At 39.4% G+C, this 12,196-nt stretch overlaps 1 protein-coding gene across 1 annotated transcript in view; it reads left to right on the plus strand.

Annotated features, from left to right (window-relative positions):
* LOC123961596 (proprotein convertase subtilisin/kexin type 5-like) overlaps positions 1-9,551 on the plus strand; it is a 15,986-nt gene extending 6,435 nt beyond the window's left edge. Inside the window, exon 8 of the mRNA XM_046037090.1 lies at positions 9,487-9,551. Within this exon, the coding sequence (XP_045893046.1) occupies positions 9,487-9,551 (65 nt within the window). The remainder of the gene's footprint in view (positions 1-9,486) is intronic.
* Positions 9,552-12,196: the final 2,645 nt, after the last annotated feature.

Raw genomic sequence — 12,196 nt, forward strand, 5'->3', positions numbered from 1 at the left:
GGGCCATGTATCGTGGAATTCTGGACCAACATCTCCTTCCCTCAGTGAGAGAGCTGAAGATGGGTCGAGGATGGGTGTTTCAGCACGACAACGACCCGCCAAAGCAACACCGCCAAAGCAACAAAAGAGTGGCTGAAGAAGAAGCACATCAAGGTTCTGGAGTGGCCTAGCCAGTCTCCAGACCTGAATCCAATTGAAAATCTTTGGAGGGAGCTTAAAATTCGAGTTGCCAGGCGACAACCTCAGAACCTGAATGATTTGGAGGCTGTCTGCAGGGAGGAGTGGGCCAACATCCCTGCCGAAATGTGCACAAACCTTGTCACCAACTATAAAAACCGTTTGACATCTGTGCTGGCCAATAATGGCTTTTCTACAAAATATTAACATGCTGTTTGTCCAGGGGGTCAAATACTTGTTTTTCCTCATCAGATGGTTATCAATTTTTATAAATTCATATGATGTGATTTTCTGGAATTTTCTTTGGGATTCTGTCTTTCACTGTTAGACTGTACATATGATTAAAATTATAGATCGTTGCATTCTTTGTAAGTGGGCAAACCTGCAAAATCAGCAAGGGGTCAAATACTTTTTCCCCCCACTGTAGATGGCAGTTTTATTATAGTTTGCAGAGACACCCAGAAACCAACCAGTACTCTTATACTGTAATACACTCATGTCTCAGGTTTACTAAATATCAGCTAGTTTATGATAATTTAATGAAACACAGCTTTATTTATTAAATGAAGGAGTTAGAACTAGATTTGACCCAGGGCCCCATGACAAGGCCTCAGGATTACATCATAATAATGCAGAAGTAAAAACAAAAGGTTTACATTTACATGTGCATATAATGAATGTGTTACACTTTTTCAACCCTTATAACAAAAGGCACTATAACATGTATTGTATATGATTTAAAGGTGAGGTGGTCAGTGTGATGATGTTTTTGTCTGTCTTTTAAGCACTTGAATTTTTGTGCCTTTGGAAAGGTCCTGTCCATGGTTCGAGTTATGTGGGAGCCAGTGGGAGCTCAGCTCCCATAAGGAGGGTCTGAGCTCCCATGGAAGCAGTAAAATCATGCATCTGTGGGTGTCTCTAATTAATTTATCTACAACCATTAGTTTGAATCACAATGTATAAGTAATGTATTTTTCATTATAATTAGTATTATTTACATTAAACAAGATAAACAGACTTACACTACACTTCCTAATGAACTATGCTGCGCATCGCATGAATGACAGGATGGCTGCGCACTTCTCCACCATCAGCCACTATCGTGCGCACAAGTTTTGACCGAACAGGTTGAGGCCGCGACCCGCAAAAATAAACTCAGTTGTATTGTAGCCTACTGTCTTACTCTGTATTGACTGCAGCTTATTTGTTTAGTATTATTGGCTTTTTGATGCATCCTCCAATTAGTACAGCGCTACAAATGATAATATGCTTGCTACTGTGTGCCGGTGACAAGCAGTGCCTAAAACAATATTACCATAATGGGCGGAATTGCGGTCTCTCCTTGAGCAATAGTCTTTGATATAATTTTTCAGGCGAGTTAACGGATTGCCTAGTGTGAATAGGCCTACACCCTGTTGCAATATCACAGACATCTGGGGCAAGTAGTGGACTGCTGTGTGTGTTTGTGCGTTGGCGTGTGTGAGAGAGAGGGAAATGTTGAATCACGTAATAAGCAATGATATCTCTCTCAAAAACTATGTACACTGTGTGTCATATTTCTGTATTAATGGGTGAAGTGATGCCTTCACTGTGTGTCGCAAGTCCTTAAAGCAACATTAAGAGGAGTTTTTTTTGTGTGATTTGGTGGCCCTACCATTTCAGAGTGTAAATAAACTGTACACGTGCATTTCTTATGATTACAAAAACTAGCAAGTCGACAACTTTGCTAACACAGCCAAACATCAAACAAGCGCTACAAAACATGTCATAGCAATATTACTCACTGACTTAGTCCAAAAGAAAGAATGCCAGCTCAGGGTCTGTCTTGCAGCTTTTTGCTTGGTCCCTCCCCTTTTCTCTTCTTAGCTTCCACCAACAACGTCCTTTTCTGTCTCTTTGCCTCTGCCATTTGCTAAAATTATATCCATTGAGGCTGCTGAGCGTGGTTATGCTGCCCTCTCGCTGCTGGTGACAATCCACTCTTCACCAGCAGCAGCATAATGTTGCTTGAATCTTGGGTGGCCGCTAGACAACAACCGTTGTAAGAGCACCAATTTCCGACTGTGTTATCTAGTAAGTTTGCTAACATCAGCGCAGCTCTTATAGCTACTGACTAAACCTCTGTCAGTGAACGACTGGCTGATTTCAACAGCCAAACACCAAGCAAGCTCAACAGGCTGCTGAGATGGAGATGTACAGTGAGGAAAATAAGTATTTGAACACCCTCCTATTTTGCAAGTTGTCCCACTTAGAAATCATGGAGGGGTCTGAAATTGTCATCGTAGGTGCATGTCCACTGTGAGAGACATAATCTAAAAAAAAATATCCAGAAATCACAATGTATGACTATTTATTTGTATGATACAGTTGCAAATAAGTATTTGAACACCTGTCTATCAGCTAGAATTCTGGCTCTCAAAGACCTGTTAGTCTGCCTTCAAAATGTCCACCTCCACTCCATTTATTATCCTAAATTAGATGCACCTGTTTGAGGTCGTTAGCTGCATAAAGACACCTGTCCACCCCATACAATCAGTAAGAATCCAACTACTAACATGGCCAAGACCAAAGAGCTGTCCAAAGACACTAGAGACAAAATTATACACCTCCACAAGGCTGGAAAGGGCTACGGGGAAATTGCCAAGCAGCTTGGTGAAAAAAGGTCCACTGTTGGAGCAATCATTAGAAAATGGAAGAAGCTAAACATGACTGTCAATCTCCCTCGGACTGGGGCTCCATGCAAGATCTCACCTCGTGGGGTCTGAGTGATCCTAAGAAAGGTGAGAAATCAGCCCAGAACTACACGGGAGGAGCTGGTCAATGACCTGAAAAGAGCTGGGACCACCGTTTCCAAGGTTACTGTTGGTAATACACTAAGACGTCATGGTTTGAAATCACGCATGGCACGGAAGGTTCCCCTGCTTAAACCAGCACATGTCAAGGCCCGTCTTCAGTTTGCCAATGACCATTTGGATGATCCAGAGGAGTCATGGGAGAAAGTCATGTGGTCAGATGAGACCAAAATAGAACTTTTTGGTCATAATTCCACTAACCGTGTTTGGAGGAAGAAGAATGATGAGTACCATCCCAAGAACACCATCCCTACTGTGAAGCATGGGGGTGGTAGCATCATGCTTTGGGGGTGTTTTTCTGCACATGGGACAGGGCGACTGCACTGTATTAAGGAGAGGATGACCGGGGCCATGTATTGCGAGATTTTGGGGAACAACCTCCTTCCCTCAGTTAGAGCATTGAAGATGGGTCGAGGCTGGGTCTTCCAACATGACAATGACCCGAAGCACACAGCCAGGATAACCAAGGAGTGGCTCTGTAAGAAGCATATCAAGGTTCTGGCGTGGCCTAGCCAGTCTCCAGACCTAAACCCAATAGAGAATCTTTGGAGGGAGCTCAAACTCCGTGTTTCTCAGCGACAGCCCAGAAACCTGACTGATCTAGAGAAGATCTGTGTGGAGGAGTGGGCCAAAATCCCTCCTGCAGTGTGTGCAAACCTGGTGGAAAAACTACAGGAAACGTTTGACCTCTGTAATTGCAAACAAAGGCTACTGTACCAAATATTAACATTGATTTTCTCAGGTGTTCAAATACTTATTTGCAGCTATATCATACAATAAATAGTTTAAATATCATACATTGTGATTTCTGGATTTTTTTTTTTTTAGATTATGTCTCTCACAGTGGACATGCACCTACGATGACAATTTCAGACCCCTCCATGATTTCTAAGTGGGAGAACTTGCAAAATAGCAGAGTGTTCAAATACTTATTTTCCTCACTGTATTTTGTTTGAATGAAATGTGATTTACAATGAGTTTGGTGATAGAGAGAAACTTGAATTCAATAGGTGTAAGGTTGTATTTTTGTATGGTTGTATAATTTGATAAACTAAGAGAGCTTGCGTGGGTTCACTATCACTAAATCCCATACTTAAAAACAACTACAAAAACAACAAACTCACTGTCAGTACACTGGGAGCTCATGTTACATTATATGACATGAATGATGAACTCCACCTCGACTGTTACAGCCCATATGCTGTCCATCTTTACTTTTTTTTTTTTGGCTGGTTGAGTGCGCTTTAGAGATTTTACTTGGATCATGTCTTAAGTAAATCAATATGTCTTTAAAGCATGGCCATTAACAGCAGCATCCTTTCATTCTTTTTTTCTCAAACCACACTAATCCTGATTTACACAGTTTAAAACCTTGACTATATCCCTTACCTTCCAAGGAGACAGGGTAATTAAATTGGTACTTTTTACAAGTCGTATTCAATAAATCTGAATAAATTAACAAGGCATTACTAAGACTGGTACATTAAATTTGCATAGTGTGTTTAATGAATATGCAACTGCAAGTGAAAAGGTCTGCTACTGTGAACTCTTGAAATTAGCATAACTACTTCCAGCATGTTTCTTAAATAATGCTCTCATTTGCACATCACTGAGTTGGCTAATTCTAACTTCAGTCAGTGTAGCCTCATAATTAAGACTCTTGCTTTAATTTTTAATGAAGTTTATGTTACATCAATCCTGACAGTAATGAGAGGGACATGGAAACAAAAAGGCTGCTAATAATTAAATTCACCAACCAGTTTGAGGCGTAGTAATTCCTGAGGAGAAATTACACGACTAATTATTAATTTGATATTCATACCATTCCATGAACAGACTAACATAACTGCTTGTATTAGTGCCAGTTATGCTGAAATGCAAAATGCTTTTTCACTGCCCCCCTTGATTGGGAAGTCTCACATTTTTTAGTGCACAATTAATCATCTTGACACTCACGATTAAATGCTTTTTATTAGTGCCGATTTATTAGGCCGTATTACCTGAGTTGGTTTAACGCCTGTTGAAGTCTGTCAGTGAGATGAGAACATAAACAGAGTAATGACAGAATAACACTGCTGATTTGGGGGCAGTTCAGAACCGGAACTGACTTTCACTGAACCAAGAATTTACTAACTTAAAAAAAAAAGGTCTCTCTCTCCCAGTCATGGCTGTCAACTTTCAACATTACTCAGTTTGCTTAAATATTCCAAGACTGTGTTTGTACAAGACTACATGACTTACAACTTACAGAAAACGTTGTACACCAAGAAGTCAAGAAAAAACAACACAAGTCCATAAATTCCTCAATGAAGACATAGAATATGTTTTTCATTTGAATCAATAACCATGTTTACCTTTATTTTCTGTTATTATTATTATTATTTTTTCTGTTTCTGTTCATGTTTTTTTCTGAATGACACTGATTATCCCCAACCTGTTGTCCCACTTATCCAATCAGGACCCCTGAATGAATGCTTAAAAGGTTCAGGTATTGTCTCGGCCTGTTTTTTAATAATTTCAAGTTGCTATAACTGATAAAGGCTTTTTATCAAAGCTCGACATACTGCTGCTGCTTTGCACGTGAGCATTCTGCTTACAGTTTGACACCTTGATTTATTTAATTAGATCAATATACAGAAAACTGTAATGGAATGTATTTTGTTTTGAAAAAAGTTTGTATTTTCTCATACAAAAGGTAAGTGGGGAGTCTCCTTGAATGAGTATGTGTACACGTAGAGGTTGTATTTTGTGAAGACTGTGATATGTGCATCAGCTGTATAAAGATACGAACGTTTTGTAGAGAAGGTGGACACATTTCCACCAAAGCTCGGAATTTGCTCTGGAGAACACTGTTTAAAAGTGTACTGTGTCATTATCGTCCAATATCTGAACCCAGCTTAGTCTGTGAAATGACTTAGAGATGTAGTGACAAACAGAACTCTGCTGCAGCCTTTTTTCTTTGTTGTGAAACAGATATCCTTTTGATCAAAATTGTTCTACATGCAGATCTTCTCATCTTATATTCTGTTGAAAGTTAATTATTTGGGATTGTAATAGCTTTTGTTTAGGCAGGGGAACAGAACATTTCCCCAGCTGATAAGGCTGTTAATACTCTGTCTGTGCCTACAGTAGCTGTGACCGATGAAGATTTTTCCTGGCATGCAGCAGCACTTGACATTTCATAGGATTCTTCCTGTGCTTTTCCATCAGTGCATTGTAATAGCATAAACCTCAACTCTAGATGGAATATGTTTGATAGAAATGTAATTGCATTCTTCTGTGTGCATGCTGTCTGTGTGTATTTCCCATCTATAATTCAAATGCTTTGTCACATCTGGAGGACTTGCGCATGAACAGGTCAGAGTCAACAACATTATTTTCAAGTGTAGACCCTTAAGGGTCTAGTAATCAACATCACAGTTCATCAGTTCTATTACTACTATCCTTCAAAAATAAAGCATCTTGTATATCAGCTACAATGCTGATTCAAGAGCCCTTAATCAACAGGATTTTAGACACATAAATACATATTTTTCTCTAGATATTAGCCATGCTTTCCAGGGTCCTTGGCGGCCAGCTAGGGGCTGCATCCTCACACTGACAGCGTCAAAGCAGTCTGGCGGAATAATGATGCCGAGTCTGCACTATGCCCTGCCTTATGAGCACGCTTTTATAGACGCACAAATATTCAAGCTTTGCCTTAATTAATACGACAAAATCCTTCTGCGGGGTTGTTTCCTGTGCCCTTTTGATTAGCCATGGATTAACAGGACCTTTATGTTTTCCTCAGTGCACCCATGTTTTCAGCACAGGTTAGCTCCCCTATTACTAAACAAATGAATTAGTGCCTGGAAATGTGTCATGCATATTACCTTTCAGCAGGAGGCACATTGAGCTGGTCAACCGTAAAGGAGCGGTGCAAAGCCTACCATGCCACCTTGCTTGTTTGCGTTTCTCTTCAAAGCTCTTTGTGATTTACTGTGGGGCTTGTTTATGCTTAGCAATGCAAATTTGAGTCTTACAGCAGCATATATCACACACCAATTAAAATATATATCAATAGAAGTGGCACTTGGTGATTGGCCATTGTGTTAGTCACCCATGAGCAAAAAACTGAACACTGAATGGTGGCTGTAGTCCCGTCTTGTGAACTAGAAATACTAACTGACGTTAAAACAAAGGACAGGCCCTTGCAGATGTAGGTCAGAAAGAGCAAACCCTAATTTAGGAGTTCCAATTCGTCTCTCTTTCGCTTTGACAGCTGGATGTCTATGGATTATGTTTGCAAACTTTTTTATGAACATTTTCTCTGGTATCTTTTTTCGTTCCGTTACCTTCCCAGTGGGTGTCCCCAGCATCAGCCATGTGTTTTTGTTTATGTGTGTTGTAAACACTTTGCATTGCATTGTTACTGTGTATTGTGTTGTTCTGGTCTTTGGCTCTGCTAAACATCCTTGGAGACTAGGCATTTCCCTGATGCATAAGATGAAAGACAGAACAAAATGCCCCTCATTTGGTCCCAGTTGGTTAAGTGTGTTCTGATCAGTGCCAAGGTCTGGATGAACATGAGCCACACAAAGGGCCGTGCCTTCCAACCACACAGGCTCACAATAAAAAGGATTTGCCTCAGTTAGACGTCTTACACACTAACCCCCAAAGGAGAGACATGTTGGTGGTGTTGCCGAGGACATGTCTAGTAAACAACAATGTCAACTTTCTCTGAATTGATCCCGGAATCAAAGCTTTTTATCCTCTGCTATCCCACACCTCACAAACTTGTAATTAATTTGAGGCAAACGGATAATAACAACCTTTATTAATAACCAATTCTCCACACTGAAAAGATAATAGAAAAGTAAACACAAAAGGAAAGGTGAAGGGTTTAAGGTTAAACCTACAACATTGATCTCAAGATGTTGTAATTTCACTTAAAGTGACCGGATGTATTGATCCATTTATACTCTTCAGTTAATATGTCACCAGCCATCTGGCTGTGTTGTACATCAGCGTTTAACGACACAACACAGTTCAGGGGAGTGTGAGCTTTAAAAGCCTCCCTTTCTGAATTTGGTGTAGCTCCAGTAATATTACTTCATCCTGTGATCCTTTCTTCATTGTGCCACTGCACAGATTCCTGGTTATCCATCTCTAAGCCTTCCACCTCATTTTTATCCTCTCTGAAAGGTAACTCTTTGTACGTGATTGAACTATGTTAATTCAAACTTCTTTTTTTCTTTTTGCATAATAGTCCTTTTATCTTCCCGCTTCACGGTGAAAGTTCGCTCTTCTGTTGAGTTTGTTGTTAATATATTATGATCTCACATTGTTTAATATTGCATTATTCTCTCATTTTCAACAATATATACAGTAACTGAGAATTTCCATGATTATTGTTCATATGAAACTAGTTTATTATACAGTAATACATAGTGTAGTAGTGAGGGTTTCTGCATTTTCTTCTCAATATTGAAATGGACTCCTGTTCTGTTTTCTCCTCTCATCTTTTCAACCGTGCATTTACATCTTTTCTGTCTCACCATCTTGGCAGTGACTTTCTTCCTGCTCTTTGATCCTTCCTCTTTATAACTGTCAGCTGGCTAAGTATCATGTGTAGTTCAATAGGATGATTTGTTGTCAGCGAGTCATCTGTCACCAAAAGCTAAATGATGAAATGAGTGTGAGCAGCACTGTCTTGTCTGTAATGAATTATGCAGTGGGTCAGGGGCCTCTGTTTTGGTTACAGTCGACAGCACAAACATGGACCTCAGGTAGTACACTCATCAGTCCTGCTGTTTCTCACCATATGGAGTCAATGAACTGGGACACCCCTCCTACACACACACAGGCTCACATGCACTTGCAGACACAATTTCATAGTCATACAGTAGATAGATGGACATACAGTAGATAGATGGACAGATGTGTTGACTTTTTAAAAAATATTTTTCAAAACACTGTTATTATATTGATAATAACAGTGATAAAAACAGTAAAACTATCAGTTATATGTCTAGGGTGTGATTACTTCAGGCACATAGAATTATATAAGATAATCAACCATAACAGAATAACCAAGAAAGACAGACTCCAGAGCCTGTCCCCATCTGATGGTCACAGAGTGAAACTGCTGCCTCTAATTGTTAATGCTGCTGAAAAAAAGTATAGAAAAAGTAGTCCAAAAATAAAATAAAGTTGTATCATTTCTGTATTTTTTTTTTTTTTTAAAGAAAACAAATTGGACCTATAGTGGTCAATATTTGTACCTTTTCTTTTACATCTTTCAGTGTTTAATTGGATGAACCAGTTCACAGACAAATTGAATTAGAAGTTCCCGCCTCTGAACAATTGAGATATCTGTTACAGATGATGTTCCATATAATGAATGCCTAATTTATGTAATTAGACCATTAAGCATAATCCGAGCATATGTTGTGAATGCCCTGAGGTCTTCTTCCAGGTACTCCCTCTGAAGTCACCCAGAAACAGCTAATGGAGCGGGCTGCTGCAGCTCCAGGACCATAATCTCCTTGTTTGATAGAATAAATGAAAACAGATATTCACCATATTATGATGTGTTAGATTTGCGAACATACAGGGTTTTATTCTGATTTCCATTTCCGGGCAAAAAATCATTTTCACTGGGGCAGAATATGAAGATGGCCTTTAAGTAGTGTGAATATCCCGTCATACTGGTTAAATTTGTTGTAGTGAGAGCCCTCTGTCTGCTAATTAATTGTCATTCTGCTGAATATTCATACCTTATCATCAGCGCGTCCTTAATTGCACCATAAAACATCTCTGGGGGCTGAAACCACCACGGACTTAATTAGTAGCACAGGCCTATTGGTTGGGTCGGAGAGTCACAGTTTGCAACAAACTATACCTGCTTTCAGTGAACGTGTGTTTACCATCAGAGGACAGGTAAATGCCAGATCTCTTTAAATCTGCAGGGCTGCTCATGAAAATCTGCGTGGCAGACACTGAAACAGCTCAGAAATAGAAAATTCACAAATTAATTCATGGGATTACAAATATTTGTCTTAAAATGCGAATTTGTTCACCTCTAGCGATGGCTGGTCTATTTATAGGTTGATTAGTGGCCTAAATATACATTGCTGGCAGTCAGAGCTTCCAATAGACTATATAGCAACTGCCTGCTCTGTGGAACCCGGAAAAGTAAAGTTTAAAAACTGTGAATGACAACTTGAAATCAACTCAGAAAAATGAGCATACAATGATTTTTGACGTCCACAACTGTAACCTAGATTTAACAAATTTTAAATCTTAAATAAAAGTCGTAATCCAGTTCAAATGTGTGTTATTTGTTAATCAATCTTCATTTCCAAACTTGCACTCACCCCTTGAATACATGTTTTTATAAGCCTTGCCCTCAGCTTTAAGTTTCTCTTAATCGTTCCCTGAAAGGCAGATTTTTCCCTCTCCGTGTCTGGGTGGCAGCATATCTCAACTCGATTCAGTGTGACAATATTGTTTGGCTATCATTCGCTGCTTTAGGATGAATGGCATCGATCCTCTTTTAACAACATTTGTTTCCTATTGTGCTCGGGGGGTGCAGCAGAGGAGGGCAGACGTGTGAAAGTGGCTGTTTGATTCTCTTTTTCATCCCAATGACCTCAGCTTTTGTGTCTCGTCACCCTGGGAATGTCACGCCTCACTACTCTACTTTAAGATGTTTCAGAAAGTGCCCTTTGTTTTCGCTCCTCTTTTTTTTTTAAAGCTCACACAAAATTGTTCTTGGTCCCGTCCTGCTCTAAAGGATACTTCAGGCTGAGGCACGGTTCACAAGTGCAATGCAATTTGGCTTATCCCGACCTTTGTTCGGGTTTCTACAAATGACCAAACATAGTGCAGACTTGATCTACTGCTGCTTGAACTCAGGAGTTTGGGAGCAACTAAAAACCCTATTCAGATTCAGAGTCATGGTGGTATTTTCAGTGTGTGCATTGGACAGGGACAAAAGGCCTACCAATATCCCATAACCCTGAAGCTCAAAAAGCCACACCGTCTGTGCATGAGAGGAGGAAAAAAAAACTAGTACTACTCGGCTGGTTAATACACGAGTGTTGCCAGGCGTGTTGCAGGTCAACTTAAACGTATGACAGCAAGTTTGCAGTGCAAACACGAACAAATAAAACTGACAAAGACAAACCATTACAAGTTGAAAATGTAAAATAAAAAAAATCATGCGTAAAAATTCTGCGTGATATTCAATGATTTGCAGATCTCAGTATTTTAATGCTATTTCAATAGCTGATATTAGTGACATTTAACAAATATTGCACGTAAAATTACAATTATCAGTTACAAAAAAATGCTTTGGACATGGACATATTAATCTGAGTCAAACCCAACAATATAATCTTTTTAAATGAATGAATGAATGAATGAATGAGTGATTGAATAGGCTGGATGTCAGAAGATGTTTGATATTTGGCAGTTTGTTGGGCCACTTCCTTTTCACATGAACATTAATGGGAAACGACAGGTGTTAAAAGGAACTCAGGAAAAAATCTGCATGCTGAAAGTTTTAGACTGACTCTAAAAAACGACTTGTTCCAATGTAAATATTTTATAAAATAACCTAATATATAAAATTATGGCATATAGCACATTTGCTATAATTAAATAATTTCTATGGGAAAGCATTTTTCCCTTTTTGGTGTTGAGTCCTGGTTTTATATTATTAAACAGTCCTTACAGCAGGGAAGACGCTCTTCTTCAGCCAGCTCCTGGTTTCTGAGTGAAAAAGGCACGGTGTCCCCCCGCAATGCGATTCTATTCGTAATCTGTCAGACTGGTGATGGGGTGCATTGTGGATTTATGGGGGGAAATTAGCATAAATTATGAGCAAATCTGTGCGTGCGTGTGTGTGGTCCTTGGCATTGCAAACCCTCCAAGCGGAAAGGTGGCCCTGGCCAAAAGCTTGAATGGCGATAGCTCAAAATAGGCTTCCCATTTAGTTTTCACATTCATATAATTGACTTATGGATATTTTATACAGTTTTCACCACACCATCCTCAAGGGTTTATTTGCATTTCTGAAGTACTTTTGAAATCTTCTTTACATAAACACAATAGACCTGATTGCCTCATGAAGTTTCAGTTTGAACAGCGTTGTTTGCATTGTGTTGATGTTTTCATATCGT

This window comes from Micropterus dolomieu, linkage group LG22 (assembly GCF_021292245.1).
Source record: "Micropterus dolomieu isolate WLL.071019.BEF.003 ecotype Adirondacks linkage group LG22, ASM2129224v1, whole genome shotgun sequence".
NCBI classification, from domain to species: Eukaryota; Metazoa; Chordata; class Actinopteri; order Centrarchiformes; family Centrarchidae; genus Micropterus; species Micropterus dolomieu.